The sequence below is a fragment of the Ovis aries genome, chromosome 1 (assembly GCF_016772045.2).
Source record: "Ovis aries strain OAR_USU_Benz2616 breed Rambouillet chromosome 1, ARS-UI_Ramb_v3.0, whole genome shotgun sequence".
Taxonomy (NCBI): Eukaryota; Metazoa; Chordata; class Mammalia; order Artiodactyla; family Bovidae; genus Ovis; species Ovis aries.
The window spans coordinates 70,884,699-70,911,373 of record NC_056054.1 but is presented as its reverse complement, the minus strand read 5'-3'; the positions used below and the strand labels follow the sequence as shown (position 1 = coordinate 70,911,373).

At 47.8% G+C, this 26,675-nt stretch overlaps 1 protein-coding gene across 4 annotated transcripts in view; it reads left to right on the top strand.

Annotated features, from left to right (window-relative positions):
* BCAR3 (BCAR3 adaptor protein, NSP family member) overlaps window positions 1-26,675 on the top strand; it is a 222,219-nt gene that overhangs the window by 49,848 nt on the left and 145,696 nt on the right. For 3 of the 4 annotated variants that reach the window (XM_042251091.1, XM_042251086.1, XM_042251089.1), the window contains exon 1: window positions 17,155-17,383. The exons of the other annotated variant lie outside the window; for it this stretch is intronic. In XM_042251091.1, coding sequence (XP_042107025.1) covers window positions 17,347-17,383 — 37 coding nt within the window. In that variant the 5' untranslated portion in view covers window positions 17,155-17,346. Of the gene's footprint in view, window positions 1-17,154; window positions 17,384-26,675 lie in introns of those variants that run through there. 4 annotated transcript variants of the gene reach the window in all.

The following is a 26,675-nucleotide window of genomic DNA, read 5'->3' as shown; positions in this document are numbered from 1 at the left end:
ATCACAGTTCAGCCTTTCCTTCTGCCCACCCCACTTTTTTTTTCACAGCCTTGCAGGTATTGTTTCTGAGAGGCCTCTCCAATAAACTACTGGTATACAAATCTGTTTCCTGGGTTAGAAATACAGATATAAGCAGTATTGGTTTCCTGGGGCTGCTGTAACAAATGACCATAATCGGGGTTGCTTATAACAGTAAAAGTTTATTCTCTCTCCGTTCTGGAGGCCAGAAGTTGAAAATTTAAGTCAGCAGGGCTATCCTCCTTCCAAAGGCTTTTGGACACAGCCCTTAGGAAATCTACTTGTGATGCGACTGGTGGTGATGTCCCCCCTTATAAATGTCCCCAGTCCAGGGGGCCAGACAGGAGCCCCAGCCACTGGCAGAGGGTGTCCTCAATCAAGGGGCTTCTACTCCTCTCTAGGCATCCCTGTTCCTATTTTGGCCCCCCCCCAAGCACCAGCAGAGGCCCAGTGGAGTTAGTTTCTAGTGCTTGTTAATCACTTTATTGCCACCCAACCTGTCTGTCCAAAGCCCCTTCCACCCCAGACAGGGTCAGTTCAGTTCTTCGGCTCTGCAGAACACAAGTGCCACCAGGCATCCCCAGAGGGAGGTGGCCCAGCGGCTTCGTTTTCACACTGGAATGTGACTTCCTTTTCCAATTAGAGACCACACAGGATGGAAAATGAGAGCAGGGCAGCCCTTCTAGCATGAAGCCACATCAGCCTTTACCAGGAAGAGCTGCTGGAGGCCCTGCCTTCCAGGCCCACCTGTTTAAAGCTCCTGGCCTCCTTCACCTGCTATCACTCAGCCTCTTTTTCCTTTGCCCCCAGACAAACTCAAGGTTTTCTCTAGAGACAGGATCATTTCTCTGGGCTTGTCCGGTCCCCAGGCCAGCTTCCCAGGGCTTGTTGTTCTTGTGGCTTGTGTGGCAGAGAAAGTCAGACATGTCAGGCTTTTGAGATAAAAATAAAAATCAAAGAAACTAACACTGGGTAGGAAGTGGGTATCCATCCTTGACAATATGCACTCCTCTGGGGTACCTCCCAGGAGACCCGGCAGGAAGTCTGGGCCAGTGGGGGCTGGAGGGCTCCTGAAGGCAAGAGAGGGACTCAGCCCTCAGCACAGGAACTGTGGGGCCGCGGGCACCGCAGATGGAAGGGCAGGGCCTCGGGATTACCTCACCTGCCTCCCTCGAGAGCACAGCCATGGTGCACTGTCTGTTCGCCTCCCTGCCAAGGCAGCTTGGCCAGAGGGCATGGGCATGTGTCTTCCTACTTCCATTCTCATTGCTAGGTCAATTTTCCTGGCTAATATCTAGCATTCTGTTAGGAACATCGTCTTTCCAGAAGCACCTTACTCCCAGGGCTAGGTCAGTATTGGGGAAAAATTGTGTTTTTCCAGCCACACTTTGGGGCTGTCCTGGGACTGGAGTCTGGTGGTTCCTTTCTGGCTTCTGGGAGCTTAGAGATCTTCCTGAAGCTTCTAATCACGGCTGCCTCTTTGTTCTTCAGGCCTTGACCTGTATTACATCATCTCGACCCCCCACCCCCAACTCCTTGAATCCCCCATTCTTTTCCCCCTTTCTGGCTTGGAGGAAGGCTCTTACTCTCGGGGACTTAATCCTGTTGCTTGCATGTGTGACTAATTCCCTCCCCTCCCCCTCAGCTCCCAGCAAAGAGGAAGGGGACTATTTGCCCTGATGAGGGGGTCTGCGTCCCTTGCTGGCAATCAAAGGACAGACACATTCCTGTGGGTGGTTTCCTGCCCTGAAAACCAGCCCTGCAGGACAAGCGTCCTCTGTTCCCTCAGGGCCACCAGCCCCTGTGGCCAGAACCTCTGCGAGAGGGATCTATGATATAGAAAGCAGTCTATTGCCCTTCTAAACCTGCTGTGTTCTTCTAGCGTTAAAGCAGATTGTATTGTTGTGGGACGATATGACTCCCCGGAGAAGAGAGAGTCACCCTGAGAGCCTGATGGTCCTTGGGTGGCTGCTTGCAGCAGAGGGGTATGTGAAGGTGACACAGAGCAGGATGGAGGCCTTATTATCCTCAAAGCACCCCAGAGACCCTGCGGGGCAGCTTCAGCTGCCCGATTTCTGAAGTTAAAAAGCACATAATTATGGTATTGTTTGACTGCCAAGAATTCTGGGATAATCTCAGTTTTATTTTGACTGCTACCTAAAATAGCCTGTCCCTGAGGACAGCAGCAAAGGCCAGGAGGCCAAAAACAAAAGGGCAGGCCTGAGATCTAAGCAGGCTCTCATTTAGCATCCCAAACCAGGGTGCAGAGATTTGGGGAGGCTCCCGAGTGCATGGGATCAGGCACTTGGAGCCAAGGTCACCCTTCAACCCTGTTCCCTTACAAAGGCCTTTCTTTTGACACTGGCGTGGAGTGGCCCTCTGCCTCAGTGGGCCTGGCCTGAGCCTGTGGGAACAGCAGTGATGGCCAGGCCCCACCATGCTCGATGTCCCCAGACACATTCGGGGTATTCCCTGAGATAGTTTGGAGCTCTGCTCCTGTGATCTGGGGAAACAGGATGAATAATATGAGCCGACTTTACAGACTGCTTGTCCTGCGCCAGACACTACTGTAGGTGCCCAAGCCTGTGGTACCATGTTTGGTCCTCACCAAGAGTCCTGTGGTCAATTCTTTGCTGTCTGCTATCCTGCCCAGAGCCGCATAGCTGGCAGGTGGTGGAGACGGAATTTGAGCCCACAGAACCCTGGCTCCAGGATTGGCCCCCTCCCTTCTTTACCACCTGGCCCTTCCAGAGTTGAGAGGTCACAGCCTCGAAGGCTCAGAAAGAACAATTCCCACTGGAATCTGTGGGAGAGACGCTTCACTTCCTTAGTGTAGAAGATCGGGCCTGGTGAGGGGGGCTGTCTCCTTAGAGCTCACACAAAACTTCCTTAGTATTCTCCATCATACTCAGTTCAACAAACATTTTCTGAGAGTGCCATTCTGTTTCCAAGGTCTCTGGGCCACACGGCAGTGGATCTCTACGGAAAGTTCAACGTCATTAAAGGGAGAATCACAAGGCCACATGTGCTCCTATAGAGGAATGTTTGCTGTGTGCAGTCAAGGAGGACTTCCCAGGGGAGGGGACATTCAGGTTACATCTGAAAGGGTGCTAAGATTTGTCTGGGTGGACAAAGTGAAGGTGGATTTTCTAGGCAGAGAGAACAACATGGGTTGTCTATTGCTGTATTCTAGCAGACTCAAGAGATTCCTGAGGATTCTGAGCTACCGGTCCTGAGCGCTGGTCTGCAGGATCTAAGTAACCATCCGCTTCCCCCTCACGGCTGGCTCTCACTGTGCTGACTTCAGAGGGCCTTCCCTACCCTTCCTTCCTGCCCCACCTAAATGTCTCTGAAATGTTTCCTGCCTGAGGCATCCCTGAACTTCCAAGGCATCCAGAGATGTCAGTCCGGCCATTTGCGGTGGCTGCTATCTGCACACTGCTTCCAGGGATCGCATGGTCTCAGCCAGCAGTGCCCAGGGTGCTGGCTCAGGCTCTTTGCCGCTGCCTGACACCCTGATGCACCCCCAGTCCCCGGAGTGGGCGTGTGGTAAGGCAGATTGCACCTTGAGGGCACAGGGAAAGGCCCCAGGGAACTGGGGGTTCCAGCGGGCTTCTTCCTTCTCTTCTCCTCCTAAGCAAGGAAGAGGTAACAGGAAAGCTCAGGGACCAAGCTCCCAGGCCCAGTGTGTATGGTATGGGTGGGAGCATGTTCCCTTTGCTCCTCAGAATGTCCTCATCTTTTCTACCTTTTGTTGTTGTTTACCTGAAGTGATTCTGAGTTCCTTTCACTGGAAAAGAACAAAGGCAGGTAGGAGTCACATTCCTCACCAGCGGAGCGGCAGGAGTGAGGAGCAGCCTGACAACATCCGTCCTGCCTGGTTCTCCACCAGGTACCGTGGCTGGAGAGTGGCCTGGCTGTGCGAAGGCAGTGCCGTCCAGGGAAGGCGGGGACGGTGGAAAGGGGCTCATTATGACTAGCAAAGACACTCCTCTTGCACCATCACTCAGAAACTCCAGGGGTTTAGGAGCTCTGTGCCAGGAGCTGGGGACAGTTACCAAATGTGTCACAATGTCACAGGAGGGCTTTTCCCAGGGGACAAGGGTTCATGGGCCAAGAAGGGATGTGGCTTTTATACACAGACTATCACATCACAGCACCTGGCACTTTGTAGGCCTGCAATACCAATAATAGCTGTTATCATTATTCCATATTCATGGAAAGAGTGAGTGATTTGAAGAGCGAAGTATGTGGCAGAGGACACCGGCGAATGATGGAGAAGATGCAGTGAGGTAGGCAGTCTGTAAGGAGCTCCCAGTGATCTCACCTCCTAGCATTCACATCCTTGGGTAGCCCTTGCCTATTGTTTCACAGCTGATCTCTGCTGACCAGTAGAATACAGCCGCAGTGTGAGCAAAGTTCTGCAGGGGCCCACATGGTGAAGAATGGAGACCTCTAGCCAACAGCCAGTCAGGAACCATTAGAATTTTGTCACCAGCCATATGAGTAAGCTCAGAAGCAGATCCTCTTCACGTGACTGAATTTGGGGTGGTTTGTTGTACAGCAGAAGCTAATCAATAAAGCATTTAAGGGAACTGTCCGAAGCTACAGGTAAGCTCTGAAGTAAGCAAAAGGCCACTGACAGTAGCCTGGCCTTATTCATATGGCGGCAGCACAGTTTTACGAGTGAAAGAGTAGACGCTGTAAGGTCTCCTGAGGCCCAGGCCCAGACCTCCCATAACCTTGCAACCTCTGCACTCTATCCCCCAAAAGACCAGTCCAGATAAATGGGGTGAAGAAGTAGATTCCGTCTCTTGATGGCAAGAACTGCGCAGGACTGTGGCCACTTCTGTGTTCTCTCCAGCCCATCTGCAGTCTCCTGGTTCAGGCACCTGCGTCTCCCTGCCTCAGTGCATTCTCTGGTCACGAGAGCAGGTTCAGCTCTTGTATGAAGCAGACCGAAGGGCTGTGGAGTTAGTCCCCTCGGGCCAGCCAACAAGAACAGCAGCTGATGAACAAAGTCCCCAGCTTCCAAGCTCTTGGTCGGAGAATGTATCTACAGTGTCTTTTGGAGGAACCTGGGGAAACTGAACCGAGTTTCCTCACAGTGGTCACCAGCTCATAAAGCACCCTCATTGGTGTTCCTCCCTTCCCTGTCTCTCACATCCCCACTGCCTTACTCTGCTCTGCGGATCACCTTCTTCGAGGGATCTCCTACAACTTGCACCCAAATCCTATCTATGGGTCTGCTTCTAGGGAAATCTGCAAAGAAGCTGATCACCCTGATCTCACTGGCCAGGCTAATGAGTTGGAATTTATTCTGTAACTGATTGGGTTTCTGGGAGTTTTAAGCTGGAAAAATCTGTTTTCCAGAAACAGTTAGTGGCAGTGAAGGAACTAACACCCTGTCTACTGACTTCCAGGCCAGTGCTCTTAAGTCAACTCTACACTGTTTTAGGCTTTGGATATAAGATTACACAGATCTTTTTTCCCAAAAAAGTTCATTGATTTTTTAATAGATGATAAATGCACATGGTAAAAATGTAGAAAAGCATGTAAGGTCAGATCTATTTTTATAAGCATTTTCACTGTAAAAGAACAGCTAAATAGCCATTGTTTCCAGAATGTTTTACGCCACAACAGAGCTTGATTCCTTGGGCAGCTGCTCCTGGCCTGCTTCTTGCTCTTCCTGCCCCTGCTGCTTGACTAGGGCTCTTGCGGCATCCATTCTCTGCAGGCCTCTCTGCTGGAGGTGAAACACTTGACCTCCAGCTAGAGAAAAGTTTTGACACTCTTGGCCCTGGGAAACTTGGTGGTGTTGGCAGATGTCATCTTTGCTCCCTGTCACTACACATAATTGCAAGTTGACTGAAGGCTACTCAAATGCATTAAGGTTTGTGCCTTGTTCTGACACAAACCTAAAACATGCACAGTGAAGGCCAAGCCTGGAGCTTCTATCTGTCAGCTGGGGAGAAGAAGAGATAATGACGCCTAACACCTCAGGTCTTCCCATTTCTCCCGGAGAGGTGCCATCTGCTCTCAGATTAATTGCCCTGGATCAGTCAGACCATCTGCATTTATTTAAATCAAATCCACAAATTGTTTCTGGGTGTCTGCTGTGGGCCAGCCCTGAGGTGTTCAGGTAATTGTGAGCCACCAGCTTAGTCACTCAAGGAGGCAGACTGGTGAGGTGGCAAGTCTGGCAGCTTTTGGAACCAGGCAGGTCTGCTGCGAATTCCATCTCTCCCACTGGCCAGCTGGGAGATGTTGCGCAGCTTAGTCTATTTCCCCAGGTCCTTCGTTTCCTTAACTTTAAAGTGGCCCCACTTTTTGCATGGGGGTAGGTGAAAATCCCAAAGACAGCACTTTGTTTCCCTCATTTTTTTTTTCTTGAGGAGCTTACAAACTAGCCAGAGAAAGAAGATACACAAGTGGAAAGTAAACATCTCTAAGAGATCAATAGTTCAAAATAAGATAAAACAAAGAGAAGGTGAAAAAAAAAGAAAACAAAAAAAAAGAAAAGATACAGAGAAGAGTGCTGAATTACCAAAATATTAGTCTTCTGGGGCTACAATAACAAAGTACCTCAGACTGTGTGGCTTAAACAGCAGAAATGTATTTTCCTTACAGTTCTGGAGGCTGAAAGTTCAAGATCAAGATGTCAGCAGGGTTGACTTCTCCTGAGAGCTGTCCCCTTGGTTTAGAGGTGGCCAGCTTCTCTCTATGTCTTCATATGGACTGCATTGCAGGCAGATTCTTTACCATCTGAGCCACCAGGGGAGCCCTCTCTGTATATATCTGGGTCCTAATCTGCTCTTCTTAGAAAAACACCAGCTATATTAGACGGGCATCCAGCCATATGACTTATTTTACCTTAACTACTTCTTTAAAGGCCCTATCTCCAAATACAGTCGCATTCTGAGGTGTTGGAGGTTAGGACTTCAGCATCTAAATTTTGAGGTGACCCCATTCTGCCCATAACAGGCAACGTAGTATTTCTTTAGAAGTTGAGCAAGGGAGCAGAGGGAGAACAAGAAGGCGCTTCTGGTTTGTAATTTCATTCAGTCTTAACGTGGAATTGTAACACCAGGCACATAATTGTTGTATTGCTCAGTCATTTCTTTTGCAATTCCGTGGACTGTAGCTCACCAGGCTCCTCTGTCCCATGGGATTTCCCAGGTAAGAATACTGGAGTGGATTGCTATTTCCTCCCTCAGGGAATCTTACTGACCCAGGGATTGAACTTGCATCTTCTGCATTGCAAAACAAACTCAGTGAATTCTTGTCCTCTGTTGCAGGGTGAAGTGGATTCTTTACCACTAAGCCACCAGGAAAGCCCCTGGCACATAGTGCTGCAATAAACATTTGTGGAACAAGTGTTCAAATAAACGAATCAGTACCCATACAGGTTTTGTTCCTGGACTTTATGGAAGACATCCAGAGAAGAGTATATATAGATGACCAACAGGCAGAATGGGTGACTTTCATATTCAAAAAAAGGATTCTTTCAAGAATACATTTTGATCTGTAAAGGCACAAGTTAAAAATAAGTGTTGGCGGAAGTTTATGAAACTATGAAAGTCATGGATGAAAGTATTATAATCTTTAAATCTTCACCAAATATTGTGTTGTTATGAGTAGATAGAGGATAACCTTTGAACTCGATGAAGTTTCAGAACATATGCCCAGAAAGAGATAGACAGACAGAGAAGGGGTGGATAAAAAAGGAAAGAAAGACGATCCTGTTGCTCTTAGACAATTTCTTATCCTCTGAGACTCTAGAGACTGAAAATTTAACTAAGGAAAGGAGGAATTCAGTGAGTTCATGGCAGGCTGATCTCAGTGCAAGCTACTTCCGATTCCTTTGCGACTTTGACTCCCATGCTAGAGACAGACTGCTGGCTGTGAGGATCATGGATCTAGCCAAATGCTACATTTCTATGGTTTAGTGTTCCTTCAGTGAACTTTTAACCAGCACCCACCATGCTCCAGGTGGTGTTCTAGGGAGTGAGGACACTGCAGTCAATACGACTGTGCGCTAGCCCTCAAGGATCCCCACTCCAGAGAGAAGTGTGAAGAGATAAACTGCAGTTTACTGAGGTAACTTCTCTAATAACAGTACAATTTAAGTGCTTTATAACCTCAAAATTCTTGTGGCAATAACTAAATGGACAGTCTGTGCATTAAAGAGACTTGACAATAATTGCTAATAAATTCACTGATAATAAATGAACGGATAAAAAAATACCTGGTAAAAGATACTAAGAGCATGGACTTAACACCACATCCCTTGGGTTACTAGCAAGAACCTTAACCTATTTACTTTTGAAATTAAAAAGTTGTATCTATAAAAGTTATTTTTCTTTCTCATTTTTTAAACTCTGCCTCTCTACCTGCACTTAAGAAATTGCTATGAACTCAGACAGTATTTTTGGGTGGTAGATGAAAAGCTGGGTGAATAAATGGGTTAAAGAATGACTGTTTTGCTTCCAGAACTGAGCAGATTTTTCCAATAGAAATTTGTTCATCTTTAAAGTCTCACTATAGTGTTAGTCGCTCAGTCATGTCCAACTCTTTGCGACTCCATGGACTGTAGCTCACCAGCATCCTCTGTTCATGAAACTCTCCAGGCAATAATACTGGAGTGGGTTGCCATGCCCTTCTAAATCATTTTGGAAGTCTCTTTGGGTAGAAGTCCTGGAAGCTTTCTTGATTTTTTAAAAAAATAGCACTTCAATTTATGTATCCTTTTAAAAATCTGCATTCAATTCTATAGATTGGGAGGCTCTGTAGAATTGCAAACAGCAGGCCAAAAATTATATTGACTGAATGTTGAGTTCCCTAGCACACACTGAAGAACACTTCACGGCAGTAATTTCTCATTTTTTCTCTACACTGGGATGAGTTCATTTCAGTCTGAGTGTTACAGAGGAAGTCTGTCTCACTGAAGAGCCTCAAAATAATTCCTAGGCCCAAGCATTCTTGCTGACCTGAACCAGGAATCTGGACATCATTAAATGAGTTTTCCTTATGTGAATTTAGTCTTAGTTCAATATTCAAGAGAAAATAGTCCTCTTCATCAGAAGTCTTCTCTCCCCATCCTTTCCCTGCCCTGACTCCCTCTCCTCCCTTCCCCAAGATGAGACCCTAGAGTTGGCGTATACAGTCATTAGCCACCTGTGACTATTTTAAGTTAACTTGATTACAGTTAAATAAAATTCAAAATGCAATTTCTCAGTTATACTAGGTAATATCAAAAATTCTGAAAAGCCGCGTGTCTAGTGGCTACCATAATAGACAATGCAGAGAACATCCCCATCACTATAGAAAGTTCTGTCGAACTGCGCTGCCCTAGGGAAAAGGAGAATGAAGAGTTGAGGAGGGACGTGGTAAATTTTTTCTGTGGCTATTTTCTTTTAAAAAAAATCAGTTTATTATGGTGGTGTTGTTTGTGCTGGCTCTTCATTGCTGTGAGCAGGCTTTTTCCAGTAGTGGAGAGCAGAGGCTGCTGTCTAGTTGCAATGTATGGGCTTCTCATTGCAGTGGCTTCTCTTGTTGCAAAGCATAGGCTCTGGACTGCAGGCTCAGTCGTTGTGGCATACAGGCTTAGTTGCTCCACAGCATGCGGAATCTTCCCGGACCAGGGATTGAAACTGTGTACCCCGCATTGGTAGGCAGATTCTTATCCACTGTACCACCAGGGCAATCCAGGAAGGTGGTAATTTTTCACAAAACACTGATAACACACAGACCAGCCACACAGGAGAAGAAACATTCTGGCGGGACACTGCCATAGGATGCACAAGTGGGCAACAAGAGGAGAGAGGGGACAAGGTTGGGGAGAGCGTGAAAGCTCGGGACCAGAACTCAGGTTTCAGCCTGGGCCTACCACCCACCACAGTGGTGGAGTAAGTTAGGTGAGCTGTTTGAGCCTCAGTCTCTTCATCAGGGAAATAGTAGTAATAGTTCTTATGCCATAGGGTTGGTGTAAGAAATCCTGAGGCAGTTAGAAAAAGTACATAGCATATGGCCTGACAGATGGAAAAAGCTCAGAAAAAAGATAGGTTGGGGTTAGAGGAGGCATAAGGAGGGATGAAGGAGATGTAAAAAAGGGAAGAGAAGGATGTAGAGATAAGGCAGCCAACCTGGGAAGAAGAAATGTCTAGAAGATTACAAAGTCAGCCTAAGCAGCAAGCACATGGCTGGAAGGCAAACCAGAAGGCAGCTGAGACTCCAGACACCTGAGAGGCACCGAGGAAGATCCTCTGGGTCTCAGGATTAGAGAACTGAGCCAGGCAGTGGCAAAAGTCACCTCTGACTGGGAGTCTTCCTGCCCATCTGTAGCATCAGGAATTGCACTGCTACTTGGAGTTCAGCTGGACTCATGCTGATGCCACTAATTATGTGCAAGAGATGCAGAGATGTAGCTTTCCTGGGACAGGGTGGGTGAGCCAGGGCTGGGGCTGGCGAGGCCAGATGTCAAGGTGATGCAAGGCATTAGGGTAAAGGGAAGGGGATGACGTTTATTCTGTGCCTGCCACCAGGTTCAGCACTTGTGTGTCCAATTGCACTCGAACCCTATGGCAATTCTGAAATGTTGTTATTGTTGTTATTTACTGGCTAGGACGTATCTGACTCTTTTGTGACCCCTGTAACCCGCCAGTCTCCTCTGTCCATGGGATTCTCCCGGCAAGAATACTGGAGTGGGTTGGCAGTTCCTTCTCCAGGGGATCTTCCTGACCCAGGGATTGCACTGGAGTCTCCTGCTTGGCAAGCAGATTTTTTACCAATGAGCCACCTGGGGAAGCCCCCAGTTCTGAGATAGGTACCTCCATTTTGTGGAAAAAGAAAATGGGGTTCAGTTGGGTAAAGGAAAACTTGCCTGGGGTCACACAGTGGGTGCTAGGTTCTGGTGTACCATGGAAAAGTGTTTACAAAAATGGTGGCATTCTCCACTTCCCATCATCCAAGCCTCTTTTCAGTGTGGCTTTTCATCTCTTCCCTTAAGAGGTTGTGTCTGTTTCTCCATTTCTGGATCTGCCCTGGGCTTGTGACTTTCCTTGACCAATAGAAAGTGATGGGAGTGACACTGTACCTTTTCCAGATCTTTCAAGAGGCCTTGTGTTCTTGAAATCCTAGAGCTACCATGCAAACACACCCACCTAGCCTGCTGAATAATAAGAAACACAGGCCCATTCACTTTCACTGTCCCAGCCAATGGCCTGTCACCTGCCTGATACTAGAGGTGGGAGGCTATTTCAGCTCCATCATGCCCAGCTAACCCAGCTAATAGCTGATGCCAGACACATGAACAAGCCCAAGTGGATCAGCAGAACCTGGTCCAGGTCAGCAGAACTCTGATGACCCATAGACACTTTAGAAATAATAAATGAACACTTTAAAAGCCACTAAACTCTCAGTTTGTTTTATAGCAAAGGCTGATTGATACATGAGCAAAATAGATACATATTCTCAAAAAGCTATGGTTGGATGGACTATAAACTTTAATTACAAAACCCTACAAATACATATCAAGGGAAAGGAAGCGATCATTTAGCGAGCCTCCCACAAAGAACCCTAGTGACTCCCATCTCCTGGTTTTCAGACTATGTGTGTCTCCTCCCATACTGTGCCAGGGTTGGTCTGCTCAACCAGTAGCATATGGCAAAAAACATGATGTGTCTATTCTAAGATTAGGCTTCAAAAGACTATAGCTACTGTTCTGGGCCCCTTCTCTCTTTCTGATGATTAATTTTTGGGGAAAAGCAGGCTTTCACATGCTAAAGACACTCAGGCAGCCCATGGAGAGGCCATGCAGCAAGGAACTCAGGTCACCAACAGCTCGAGAGGCACTGAGGTCTCCCAAGTGCCAAGTGGAAAAGCTGGGGAGGCACCCTCCAGCTCCAGAGACTGGGGCCCTTGGATGGAACCTCTTGAGAGACCCTGACCCAGAGCCACCTAGCTAAGCTGCTCTCAGACTCCTGACACACAGAGACTGTGAGATAAAAAGTGTTTGCTGTTTTAAGCTGGTAGGTTTGGGGGTAATTTGTTACGCAGCCACAGATAACTAACAAAAGGAGTTAACTAGACAAAGCAGGGGAAGGAGGTGGAATGTTCCAAGCAGAGGGAATAGTGAGACTGAAGGTCCTGAGGCAGGAGGGTATATGGCACATTTGAGAAACTGAAGGAGTGCTGTGAGTTCAAACAGCAAACGTATGAGACTGAAAGATCAGTGGAGACCAGAGCTGTCAGGGTGGCCTTGGGCATCTTACTAAGAAGTTTCCTTTAGGAACACCAAGAAACTGGATTAGGGGACCAACCCTGAGGGACCCAGGAAGTCGAGGTTCTTAGACAAATGAGATAAAGAGAATAGCAATAGAGCTGTGAGGAGTCCTGTCCTCATTTGGCCTTAATTATTAATTGTAACCATCAGAGTTGGGGAAAACCCCTGAGAAGCCAAGTTAGCTGCCCTTAGGAGGGGCTGCACCTTGTCTCCTTGTGATGCTCATCCAGGTACGCTGGGGGTCAGTGATGTGGTGGGGCCAATGGTGGGCAGCAGAGGAGGATGGGAGAAAAGAAAGAGTGTGAAAAAGAAAAAGGGACAGGAAGGAGGGGGAGCCAGAGAGGAAAAGGGAAATGGCTGAAGAGAGGGAAGGGGCAGTGTCAGGAGAGGGGCAAGGATGGAGAAGAAAAGAGGGGGGAGACCCCATAGAGAAGCCTAGTGTTAAAATGTTAGCCGTTCAGTCGTGCCTGGCTCTGCAACCCCATAGACTGTAGCGAGTCTGCAAAATGGTCGCGTGGAGAGTTAGAAGCATAAAGGGGCAGTAGGAGGCTCTTAGAGATACTGGTGTTCTGAAACCTGAAAAACTCAGGCATGAGACTGTGTGTGTTAAGGATTCAAGGAGTGGAATGGTCACTTCAATGGAAGATAAGCAGAGGCGGGTAGAGGGAGGTGAGTGGAATCAGGGGCAGCAGCTAATGCTGAGCTAGAACACAGTCAGGGTTCAGGGATTTGAACTCATGGCCGTCATTTGGGGCCGCACTTTGGGGACTTGCTCTCAGCTGTAGCAGCCATCCATTAGGCAAGAGTGATGATTTACAGCTGAGGGGCGGGGCAGAGCTTGGTGGACTCTTCAGATTCTGCACCGAGTTTTCCAATGAGCCCTGCCAGGATAAGGTCCCTCCAAATGAGTGATTTGGGGTTTTAGTTCTCCCCACTCAGAAGTCCCCTTCAAAGGGCAAGGGAAGAGGTGACAAAAAGCAGAGCCATGAGGAGAAAGCTGCTCCAGGCACAGCATGGCTATGCCTGCCTGGCTTCCCAGATGGGCCCTGCGGTAGGTGCAATGATGTGCAAGGAAAGGGGCCATCTCTTGGCCAGCCTCTCTTGACTTTCAACCTGTAGCTCTTCTACACCCTGTCCCACCAGCAGTGGGTCTGTACTGTTTTGAAAATACTGAAGCTCCTGGAATCTTATTTCATTCCCTTGTGGATTTGTTCAAGCCAGCCTAACCTTTTTTTTTTTCATCAGTGAAAAGAAATCTAAAGATACACATGTTCCCTAAAACAGCTTTGCAGAAGGAAAGCAAAGAAAACACAGCGCTGAGCAGATCTATTTATTTTGCGACTCAATTCTGGAAAGGTAACATATTTTTTCTTATTTTAAAAAGTATATATTTGAAATAGAGATGTGAAAGAATTATATGCTATTCCATCAAGGAAATAAATCTACCAAGATAATGGTTTAGGAGCAAAACTCGAGTCCTTACAGAGAAGGGTTACATAAAGAATTTTTTTCCACCAATCTAAAATTGTAAATGATACATAGAATTTTTTAAAAAATACAACTGCTTTTCCATCGAAGTTGCCTTCTTTTCCCTCTTTCCGTCTCTAGCCAGGAGGTTCTCCCCACCCTCCTCCTTGCTCTTCTGGGGGGCATTGGGAGGAGGGCTGCCCGCTGAGCCCTTAACACGGCCAGTCCTCATCCAACACCAGGGGTTGGAGACACCCCTGTACAGGGTCCCCACAAAGGGAGTGGGCTCTGGGCTCTGGGAGCCTCTGCAAACACCTGCACAGACAGCCGCGCTCCACTGAAGCGCAAGGGACCCGTTAAAGACAAAGCGTGTGTCACAGCATTGGTGCTGGCTCAAAACCACTTTCCGGCTGGGCAGGTTCATTGGCCTCTGTTTCCCTTGAGTGTGCTTTGAACAGACCACAGACTGGGAGGATCAGAAAGAAGGGGAAAGAGGGGCGGCTGTAAATCAGCGTGGCCTCTCCAACTCTCCGGGTCAGAAAGCAGGCCCTGCTGAAAGGACAAGGGAAACAGCCTCACCTTGGGGAAGGCCTGGCGTTACCTCATCTGCCTCCCAGTCGGGGGCCCTCAGGAAGCCTGCGACAGCCCTCATCCCTTCCTTCTCCCTGGCTTTGAACCAGCTGCTCTTGGAAGGAAAAAGCTCTGACTTCATACGGGCTCCCCAGCCTCCCTTTTCTCTAAATACAAGGAGGACTTTTTCTCAGGTGATTGTGTCTCTCCTGCTAGCGATTCTTTTCCTTTCCTTCTTCAAATGTGCAATCACTTCTCCTGACCCCTGTTTTAATAAGCTTAAAAGCTGATCCTCCACAAGCATCAACACAGAGCATCTATTTGGGTGTTGTAATCACTGCCAGCTCTCACTGAAATATAGAACAGCCTGCCAACCTCTCCTGCCTGTGCTCCGGGCACAGCCCTGGGAGGAGCCAGTACAGTCTCGGGACCCCATGCTTTCTTGGAAAGAAGTAATTCCAGCTAATTCAGGTGTTTAAGGGATTACTGCAATGATCTTTCTCATGTGGGTTTCAATATGGTCTGTGAATAAAGTAAGTTACACAAGGGACTTTATGGTGGTAACATTGCAAAGATAGAAGGGGGAACTGAAACAAGTTTCTTTTTTAAAAAAGATAAACTTTTTATTTTGTATTGGGGTATAGTCAATTAACAGGCTTCCCAGATGGCTAGTGGTAAAGAACCTGCCTGCCAATGCAAGAGATGTAAGAGACTCAAGTTCGATCCCTGAGTCAGGAAGATTTCCAGGAGGAGGGCATGGCAATGCACTTCAGTATTCTTGCCCGGAGAATCCCATGAACAGAGGAGCCTGGAGGTTAACAGTCCGTAGGGTTACAAAGAGTCAGACACAACTGAAGTGACTTAGCCTGCACACAGAGTTGATTAAAAATGTTGTGATAGTTTCAGGTGAACAGCAAAGGGACTCAGCCATACATGAACATGTATCCATTCTCTCCTAAATGCCCCTTCCATCCATGCTGCCACATAACATGGAGTAGAGTTCCATGCGCCATAGTGTAAGTCCTTGTTGGTTATCCATTTAAAATATAGCAGTGGGTACATGTCTGTTCCAAACTCCCTAACGATCCCTCCCCTTGCCCCATCCTTCCTCCTGGCAACCATAAGTTCATTCTCTAAGTCTGTGTGAGTCTTGAAATGGGTTTCTGTCTGTCAGAAGTTTCATTTAGCCAGCATGATTTCAGAAACTAGCATTTTGCTTTATTCGCAGTTCTTTACATCTCCTGAGAGTAATCAGATGCTAGGTAAGAAAATTTATGAGCTAGAAATATGGAAATGAAAGAGATCATGACAGCTTTCCCAGGACCCACTGTTGGTTGGATTTGGGCAAGCGGTGTGTGAAACTGCAAGTGTTCCTGGAAGGACTGGGTACAGCCAGGTCTTGGAAGTGACGTTAAGATGGTCTTTGGATTCATCCTGCTGCCTGTTCTTTGACACACAGAGGGTTCACTTTCGCCTTAATCCCATCCCTCAGAGTCCAAATCCAGCTTGTCTGGGGATTTTCATTGTTTTGAAAGCCCCTGGAGCAGGGTGAGAAGTGGCTTGGGGACAGAGCTGAGAAGGCAGCTCATTGCTGAAGGTCACGGTTCAGGGAGTACTTATTCTTTTCTCCGTGTAAGTTCTACGCAAGTGAGCAGTAAAAAGAGATGCTTATCTGCTTCCTTTATTTTAGCAGGCCCCGAAGAAGTTCCGTTTCCTTCTTGAAACCTCTGACTCAATGGCTGGAGGAATGCTCCCCCACCCCACCCCACCCCACCCCATCCTGTCTACTCATGCCATTCTCCCTTCTCGCGCCACCTTGCAAAGCATGCTCAACTCACTGTGTGTACATACTGCAATTCCCTTCTTTGTTTATGTTATTTATGTGTGTTGGTCACCTGTTGCATAGGTAAGATTTAAATCTGGCCGTGTTGGTACAGTCAGTTTTTATTATTACTATTCCCAGAAGGAAAATAGTTTTTATAGACATGTATAAGTGTGAGATGCTATTATTTTTTCCTTTTTGATGGTAACACTTTGCTAATCATTAAAGCATGTGGTGGTGGTCATGTGTCAGCCTCAGCTTTGAATGATCTGGGCTAGGGAACTGTCAGAATCACTATTAGTACCATGATCATCATTTTAAAGCATGATCGCTTATTCTGCATTATGTACATCTGCTATGTTTGAATAAGTGTTGTTGTAACTACTGAATAATTTCTATTGTTTTCTAATTACTTTTATTACTAAAATAACAAACAGAACACTCATTTTTTAAGATAGAAAAACACCCTTTTAGTATATGTATGTTCACTATATTTTTCACTATATATAGATTTATTTTCTTCTCAATAATAATGGTATACTGAGGTTTTCTCAGTGTCTGTCATTTCACTTAGTAAGAGATCATGAATATAGTTCACAGTTCTTTTATAATAGAGATTTAGAATACTGTGTGGTATTCCATTATATTGACTTTATATAACCAATCCCCTGTTATTGAAATTTACTTTTTAAACACCTATTTAAGTACTTACTACGTGTCAGTCACAGGCTATCCCCATTTTACAGATGAAGAACCTGAGATTAAGTGATTTGTCCCAAAGTAAGTTGTGGAGCCAGTTTCAAACTCGGTTTAGCTCCTAATCACATTTTACTGGCCTCCCTCTACTTCTACTGAAAGGTCAAGACCTTCTTTACCTGGCAGAAAGGCTCAATCTATATAAAGTGGTTCTGGCATTAAAAAAAAAAAAGGAACTGCTGTCCTGTGAGTCACTGTTGCTTAGAATGATATCAGCTGAGACCACATGCAAAGAGGCATTGGGGCGGCATGAGCCGTGTGAGCCCAGCAGCCCAGAGAGGTGACCTCAGGAGAGACTGAAGACCTGGGTCCACCCAGCTTGCTACCTGCGGCAGTCACCCTCTGGCAGAACAAAGGAAGCGGCCTGGCCTCACCTGCGCCATGTGAACTTCCTCACACCAGACCGAGAAGGCTATAAGAGCAGCTGCTCATGACCAAACCCAGCCAGGGAGAAGGGCACAGGCAAGGTAGGAAGGAGCCCAGTGGCTGCCACTCTGCCCCAGAGCACAGGCAGCACTGAGCCAGCAGAACTGTGGCCGGGGCTATGGGGAGCTGTCAGTCCAGCCCAGGAAGTGGCCTCTGGGGCAGCGTCTGGAGTTTAGGAGAATCTCCTGACTCACCCACAGAGGCTCCGGGGCGGTTGTTTCCTGGGTGATTCTGGATCCTCACTCATCATCACCTTGAGACCGGGCTTTGGGCTTTGGCCACCTCTTCCCCTATCCTCTCCTGCCAGTGATGATCATCTGATATCATAGCCAGCAAGCATGGTTGTTCTGTTTCACTTCTTTAATTCTACCCGTTTCATTCTATAACAGCACTGTGAGATAGAACAATATTTAGCAATAATTATCTTCATTTTAGGGATGAAGAAGGGGAGCTGCTGAGAACTTAACCAAACTGACACAGGAGAAAGGGTCTTAGGTATGGGGGATCACAGGGCTGTGACCTAGACCTCAACCTGTGCCCCAAACGGGCCACCACACTCTGGGCCTCAGGAGGCAACTGTGGCTGGAAGGGAAACACAAGCTGACCCCTCTTGCTCCCCTTAATCCCATCCCTTCTGAGAAGAGAAAGAAGAAGCAATAAGGGGGATTTCCTTGATAGTCCAATGGTTAAGACTTCACCTTCCAATGCAGGGGGCGTGGGTTCTATCCCTGGTTGAGGATCTAAGATCCACAGGCCGCGGGGGGCAAAAAATCAAAACGTAAAACAGAAGCAATATTGTAACAAATACAACAAAGACTTTATAAGGCCATCTGTCACACACGAACCTCACACCTTGGGTTCCCACCCAAAGCAAGACTTCACCTTCTTTTCCCCTCTATAGCAGAAATCCTGGTGGTGCCAGGACCAAACTCTTTGTTTAGGAAGATGGTTGGCTTAATTGACAACAATCTAAAGAATATGGGGGAAAGAAAATAAAGAATATGGGAAAGAATCTTTAAGTGGAATTAGGAAAGACTGGCAAAAACAGGCTTTCCTACTGCTAAATGATTATTTGGGTGTGTCTAATGTGTTCTGGGTTTTTTGAAATGAATCATTATTTTTTCTGCCCAAGTCCTTGAAGATAAACAACCCCCACCCCCGCCAAAAAATAAAAGTGCAGTGTTCACTAGGCTTTAAAAGACACAGAGAATTGCTGCCATCCTAGCTGGAGACACAGTGATGGTATCTCTGGATTAATGCAGTAAACCCCTCTGCACTCGATTCTCTTTGCTATGAGCAGACCAAGTGCTCAAAGAAGCAATAAGTCACTGTCCTGCCTAAGAACTTGCGATGACTTCCCATGACCCCCAAGTAGGGTCCCGACCCCTCACAGGGAGTTCCTAACCAGCCCAAGTCTCTGTGGAGAAGCTGAGCGCCCCACGGCCGTGCTGCCCAGCGCAAATCCCAGCCCCAGCCCCCCAGAAGTTGTGTGACTTTTGCTAACGTGTGTACTTCTCTGTGTCTGTGTTATCATCTGTGAAAGGAGAGTAATAGAACTGACCTCATGGATGCCTGGCACACACTCAATGGCCACCAGCTGTTTGTATTATTACTTTGGACCTCACTATTCTCCATTCTCCCCACCCTCCAGCCCATTACACTCCATCCCACCCACCTCCTTTCTGTTCCTTGAATTTGCCAAACTCACTCCAACGTTCGGACCTTTGCCTGGAACTCTCTGCCCACTGCTCCACCCCCACCCAGGTCTGTGGGCTATTAGTTCTCATTTTGGGGTTTCAATTCAAGGTACCTCCTCAGAGAGGGCTTCCCTGAACACTTGGGCAAAATCAGCCCAGTCACTCAAGTTTATCACTGTCCTGTGGACATTCCCGCAATGATGGAAATGTTCTGCATCTGTACCACTAGCTGCTATCCTCACGTGGCTCTCCAGGACTTGAAATGTGGCTGGTGTGAACTGGAGAACTGAATATTTAATTTCATTTCATTCTAATCAGTTTGGACTTAAATGTAAATAACCACATGTAATTAATGGCTGCCATACTGGGCAGTATAGTGCTGGCCTTACCTAACTTCATGATCTTCTGAGCACTCGTCGCTCCCTGAAATTACCTTGCTGGTCCCTTGTCTGCTATTTATGGTCTGATTCCCCAGCTAGAGCGTGCACTCAGTGAAGGTGGGGGTCCTGCCTTGTTCACTGCTATGTCACTACACGCCAAGGAAAAGTGTCTGGTTCTTTGTTGGGGCTCATGAAGTTTTGTTGAATGAATGAATGCACATATAAAAGTACTGTGTAAACCATAATGCATTATATAAATGTAGTATGTATTATCGTTATATGTGCATATAATAGGAAAGTGTGTGTAGGTGTTCACCTTTTTAAAAAGTCCCCAGCATCTGCACTCATATACACACATGCAAAACTGACCTTTAAAAAATGAATAACTTTTAAAAGTAGTTTTCTTATTTTATGAATGTATTCTTTATCTCTCCAAATAAGATCCCTCACCACAAGATTGCATGTGTAACCTCCCCAGCCTCTAGTAAGTAGAGGACGGCTTGGCCTGACCAAAATTCCACTTATTCATCACTTCTAAGCTGCTATGGCAGGCACACCTGTGAGTTCTTCTGTCCGGCGCCGGCCTCGGGGCTAGCTCTGGACCACAGAGAGCAGGATGCTTCTGGGGGCCCTGGGCCAGTTTGCTTCACAGAGACCAAGGCTCTGGGCTTGATGGCAATCAGCCCTAAAGCCTCTGAAGTGCGTGGGTAGCTGCCACTGTGACTCTAATGAGACGGTGAGGATTCCCAAGGGGACTGCAGTATTCTTGAAATTAGAAACAAGATGGGAGCAGACCCTCTCCTTCCTGTGGGAGTAGCTAGAGCAGAAGTGCTGAAATATGATGCCCAGGGCTTCTGGTAGGGCTGGAACCAGCCCAGTTCCGTGCCACTGGCTGGTGTGAGGTTTCCAGAGAGGGCCCAGGCTGTGATCTGACCTCTATCTTGATGAAGCATCATGGCCCATGGCCGCCTCCAGGGAACACTAGAGCTGAAGCTGCAGTCAAATCATGGGCAGGGCACGTCATTGCTCCATCAGGCAGGATCTGGGCCTCCATGGGCTTCTGGAGGGCCTGGTGGCCACAGGGGCTACTTTCATTGCTCGAAACCAGGTGCTGGGTCCGAGAACCAGGTCAGCTGGCTGTAAGAAGCTGGCCATTCCCCTCCCCTGCCCCCAGGCCTGAGTTGATAAGCTGACAGCACAGAGGGGAGACCATTAAACTGCAGTTGTTTTTCAATACTTTTTCTGACCCATGTGCTTGGATTTCTTGCAACATTCTCCCTCCCTACATGAAATCTGTCCCATCCCTCAACCTTCCTGCATGCACCACTCTATCTAGACACATACTTTCCTACTTGGCTCCTAGAACATCAAACATGGTGCTTGGACAGTGTGAAGGAAGCATGAGCCTGGGTTCAGCTTCAGGAAGGCATCTGTCACAGTGACATGGGTGTGTGGGTGTGGCTGTGCATGGGGTGGGATGTGCACAAGGGCGTGTGTGCTGGCCCTAAGACTCTCCACCATGGCAGTGTCTCTCCCCGGATTCAGGTGGGATGGGTCAATACCTTTAGGAAGGTGAGGCTTCTTTTGTGGATAAAGTGATGTGTCCACTGCTTGCCCCACCCCAAACCACAGGTTCATGCCTTTTCTGGGATCTTCACCCTGCCTCTGCCAGTGACTCGGCTGCTGTCAGAGAAGACGGCGATGGGGCAGATATCGGTTAGATGACTGGTGGCTCAGCGACACAGGAAGTGGCTCTTTTCCGTCAGGCACCCACTACCTGCTTGGTGAATCACCAGAAGAATGTTGGCCTCCAGGGCAGCCCTCTGTGTCCCTGTCCTGCAGGGCCTGTAGACACAGAAAAGAGAGGCAAATACATCTTTGGAAAGAAGCCCTGGGGGCTGGCCCAGAACATGGGCATGAGGGGAGCCAAACAGGTCACTAATGTCAAATAGGCACCCCTCCCCGTGGTCCTGCCCAACCATACTCTACCCCGTGCTGCCCAGTCTGTGCCACATCATTTTTGTGAACAGCTTCATATTATGTTGCTTCTTATAATTGTTCATTTTAGAAAATCTTTTTGTGAAGAAATGTCTCATGCATGGAGCCTATGGGGCTTTCCTATTGCCCACCTGACCAGACACGTATGTAGGAGATAGTGGCTAGCAGGGATGGGCCTTCGAGTTTCTTCTATTCCAGTGGTGGGAACTTGTGGCCAAGGGGTGGCCTGTCACTCAGGGATCTTCCTCTGCTCCGGAAGGCATGTTTTGGGTCAGGCCCCCTAAGGGAAGCTCCGTAAAGAGCCCTAGTGACCGTGGACAACACATCCTATGAGCTTCTTTCAAAGAAAGTGAAGGATCCCACGAGGCCAGTTATATTTATGGTTCCTCAGCACTTGCAAGGGCCAGGCCCTGTGCTTGACTCTTCCCTGTTACTGTGTCTAATTCTCAAGGGCCTGTCTAGGAGGTGAGTGCTCTTGGCATCTCCATTTTACACAGGGACGCTGTGGACCAGAGAGGGGCATAGCAATCTGTGAGTTCACACAGCCTCCAGTGGCAGGACCTGTCCTCAAGCCCAGGTCTGAAACTGACTCTGAAGGCTGCGCTAGTACCCACCACCTTGTCTGCCTCCCCCTAATGCTGTCTACCACCAGCCCCCCACACCCTTACCTCCAAGGCTGCTTCCCTTCCCAAAAGTCCTGAGCATCAAAATCCCCTCCACTGATGTAACTTCCTGTGGAATCTGCTGAGGAGATTGCTCTCGATTGTGTCCATTTGTTCTCCACAGGAGGATCCTGTAGGGGAAAGATTATCAAAATATTTGCTGGCCTTGCAGGAGACTCTTTGAGTCACTGCCGAGCCCCACTGGATGTGGGAAGTGCCACCATCCCTCCTGGCTTCTGTTTGTATCCGGCTGCTGAGCAGGGGAGAAGGGAGCAATATTTAGCCTTCCATGAGCCCATCAGGGATGCTCAAGTGCAGTACAGATGTTGGACAGATAATAGATATTTAAGAATTTTCTGGTTCTGAGCACTATGTGGGATCTAAAATCTGAGCTGAGTGAAGTGCAGTTAGCATACAGCTGGAGTCCTGGGTGCTCAGAGCCCCTGGTTGGTGGCATGAGCCCTGGTTCTCCCTCAGAAGATCCGGCGTCTTGCCTGGCTCTGCATTTGGGCTTGTTTCTTCACCCCTGAAATGAGGTTGGGGGCAGCGAGGAGAAACGATCTTTGGAGGCAGAGCAGCCTATAGGAGCCAGACTGTGTGAGTTTGATTCCAAGGCCTCATCATAAGAGCTGGGAGACTTTGGACAAGCGCTGACACCTCTCTGGTTCTCAGTTTCCTTGTCTGTACTCTGAGGATTAAATGGATCTCTACATAATGTCCCTGGAACAGAGCTTGGCTGTTATATAATAAGCTCTCAGTAAACATGGCTATTACTCTTTACAGCCCCTTCCTGCTCTCACATTTTATTAACTCAACTGTGGGTCTTGGCAATTGTTCTCTGAGAAATGATATTTTGGCTGAGCAGTGGGTTGAGAAGCTAGCTGGAGGTAAAGAAATTTCTTCCTTGTTGGCTCATATGTAATTAACTCAAGAATTCTATCCACTCCTCCCCCTCATAAGGTATAGCTTTAATGCAATGATTTTACCTGTGTAAAAATCCTTGGCATGGGGGAGAGGCAAGAAATGAAATGTCCCCTGAGAATGTTCTGAAGTTATGAATGGGAAGGGAAATCCTAGGGGGATATGCTTTAGTTGCTAAAGCAAAACTCCTCAAGCTTATTTCAGTTCCTTTTCGCTATTTTGAGTTTCTCTCTCCTCAAGGGAGAATCTTTGCAGGTGACACACTGTGGGTGAAAAAAAAAAAAAACACCATGTGTCAGAGTCAGACAGACCAGGAAATTCAGATTGGATCCCTAGAGATTCCTAGCTGGCCAGGGTGATTTCTTCTGTCTGAAGCAAAGTTTCTTCATCTATAAATGGAGATGATATTTATTTTACAGGGTTGTTGGAGAATTAAATATGACCATGTACGTACAGCATCAAAAAGCTAGAGGTGCAGAAAAGCTAATTCCGCTTCTCTGGCCTCCTCTCCACATCTGTGCCTAGGAGGCTCCTTAACTTGCATGTCTGCCTTCTGCCCCAAGGCAAAAAGGCAGGAGGCAACCCCCTGGTTTGCTTAGGTAGTATGCTGTTAGCTTTCAGAATGAGGCTGTAATCCTGTAAGTTCCCCTGGCAGGTTACAACCCATGGAGTGAGAACCAAAAGCAGATGCTAAAGTAAAGCTGTAAACAAGAGGAACAAAGTGGGAAAACTCAGCAACCCCTTCTCAGTTTTGGCATTCAGTCACAAGCTGGTGGCCTTGTCTCCAGTCGAGGGCTCCACTAACAGCAGAAAGAAGTGGTGGTCACAGGTGGAGTTTAGGAGACTGCCTCTCTTTACCAGGTGTCCTCCAGCCTGCTCAGGAATGGGTCATTAGGGTTGGGGCCACAGTCTGAGTATGCTGATCTTTCCTCTGGCCATGGGGGCCTTGGATGACTGGAGATGGGCAGGAAGGAGTAGGGTGCTGGGGAGCGGGTGACAAGAAGAAGGACACGACCATGAGGCTGGGCAATATCTCAGTAGGCTAAAATTCTGAGCCCCCTACTAGGAGGGTCCCTTGGGCTCCCAAAACCTCTCTTTACCAAGTGTCCTCCAGCCTGTTCAGGAATGGGACATTAGGGTTTCGGTGGCTGGGGCCACAGTCATGAATATACCAAACTCTTATCTTATCTGCCAGGTCCTGAGTTACTCTGGCTATCACCTAAACTTTCTCACTACTGTTATCAATGTCTTCTCCATTAGGGCTGTTGCAATCCCAAACAAACCCTTTTTGCAAGCTAAAAACAAGGACCTCCTTTTCTAAGAAAATGTGGTTCTATACCAGGACACACAACTTGGCAAGTGGGTGCACAGGCTGGATTTCAGGCCTCGTTTACTGCTTCATCTGAGCAACCTGGTGAACAGCCTGCACAGCTGTACATGGCAACCGTGTTTTCCATGCTCTGCTTTAATGATCTGGATTGGCCATTGCTCCTGACTCTGCTGTAACCCTCCCCATAGCATGGCTGGCTTTTGATAGGCTACAAAAGAGAGACTGGCACTGTCAGCTTTTCCAGCCCTCTCTGTGGAAGGAGCTGTGACCCCTGATGAGGGCCAGGCCAGAGGACACTTGAAGGGCTCCACAGACTCCAATTCAACACTATTCTCTCTGACGTTATTTGGCACTCAAGGCCCAGCAGTATAATATACCCCATCTCCTATAACAGTGTGCATCCCCTGGTCATCCAAGGAGCTTCTGTAGAAGCTGAAGTTAGCATCTGCTTCCAATGTATTCAAGGGCGTATACTCTGGAGCTCTGAGGATTCTAGCACAGGTCCAGCCTCTTCACTTTTCTTCCCAGAGGGCCAGCAGATTGCCTTAAAAATAGACCTCCTAAAGGCTTACTCTGACGTCTCAGGATTCCTGAGGAGGGCAGGTATGTGGGCAGGATGCTCCCAGCATACATAATCACAGTATTCCCTCACCAGTGACCTGGCCCTTAGGGTTTAAGGTGCTCTGAATACATGGTGTTTTATGATTCCATCTTCCTCTACTTTAAACTCATGGTCCCTGCCAGAATATCTGGACCACCTGTTAGCCATGAATGGTTCAAAGCCAAGTTTCTGGAAGCTTTGCCAATAGCCAGGAGAGGCCACTCCCTTTGAGGAGCAGGGATAAAGGTGGGCTGACTCCTGGGTGGTCCTTCTGCTTCACTCTGAGAGGCAGTGGGAGGGGAAGGTTGGCTTCAGACACATTCACAGGTGCAAGGAAGAGCCAGCTCTCAGTCACTATGGTAACAACTAGGGCTGAAGAGAGGTTGTAAACCTGTAAAACTATCTTTAAACTTTCTTTCCAGAGTCAGCAGTTGAGTTTGCCAGTGTAATCTGGTAAACATAGAGTGTTAGAGGAATACTTTCAAGGATCACTAACCCTGCTAAACAGAACCAAAAAGTTTGATGATGCCTGGGCTGAGGGCAGAGGGTGGGGTGAAAGTGGGTAGATGAAGGAAGAATGAAATTGTGAGCACTGACGTGGAGGCATGGAATAAACTGATGAGTTCAGGAGAGCCATCCTGGATAGTTTGGACTTCAGCTTGTGGGTGACGAGAAGCTCCTGAGGGGCTTTAAGTGATGGGGAGACGGGATGAGGCTTGTATTTTAGATCTGTCGCTCAGGTGACTGAGTGGAGGGCTGACTGGAAGAGGGCAGGATGGGAAGGAGAGAGGCCAGCTGGGAGATGATGTCCAGGTGAGAGGGACTGAGGGCCTTGACTGGAGACATGATGCGGAGAAGGAGAGGAGGGCATGAGTTTGAGGACTAGTGAGGCATGAAATCCTCAGAACTCGGTGAGTGGTTGGCTGTGTATTGTGGGGGTGTGGAGGTGGAGAGAAATGAATACCAGGATGTCTTCCAGGGTTCTAGCTTGGGCAACCAGGTGAATGGAAGTATCATCCTGACGCATGAAAATACAAAAGGAGGCGGCCCCAGCTTTTTGGTTAGTTAGGTTTGGGAAGTGCTAATTTTGAACTGTCCATGCCACAGTCAACACTTCGCAGGCCATTTGGATGGAAAACTGAAGCACAAGAAGCAGGTTGCATTAAAACTACGAAAGTGCATGTGATGACCAGGAAGAGTAGGCTGAGCTCGGGACCTGGCTACATCCGCTTTCCAGGTGGCTGGAGAAAGGACCAGCAAGGAAGACTGGCTGGAAACTGCGGAAGCTGTAGGAAGAGAGTCAGGGGAAAACGGTGTCTCAGAGGTCAAGGGAGTAGAAAGATTCATGGAAAGGGGAGTAGTCGTGAATGTCTGCTTAGCAAAAAGTTCAATTTCACGATGTCTGAATCGTGTCCACTGGACCATGTACTTTGTAAATCATTGTCAGCCTCAGGGAGAGCAATTTCAGTGGAAGGGCTGGGGCAGAGACAATTGCAGAGCCTTTGGTGAAAGAGAAACAAGATGGTAAATGGTAGAGGAAGTGAAGCACAGGTGCAGGTTGCTGGAGCTGAGAGGCCGTGTCCTTTGGGCCTCAGAGGTGTTATCACGGGATAGGAGTGGGCGGTTTTGAGGACTGTAGCCAGCTCTAGCATAAACAGGGGGAGGACAGTCAAGGTTTCCCAAACGTGCCTGATCAAAAGGACACATGAGATTTTGTTAAACATGGGGTCTCCGGGTCTCCACC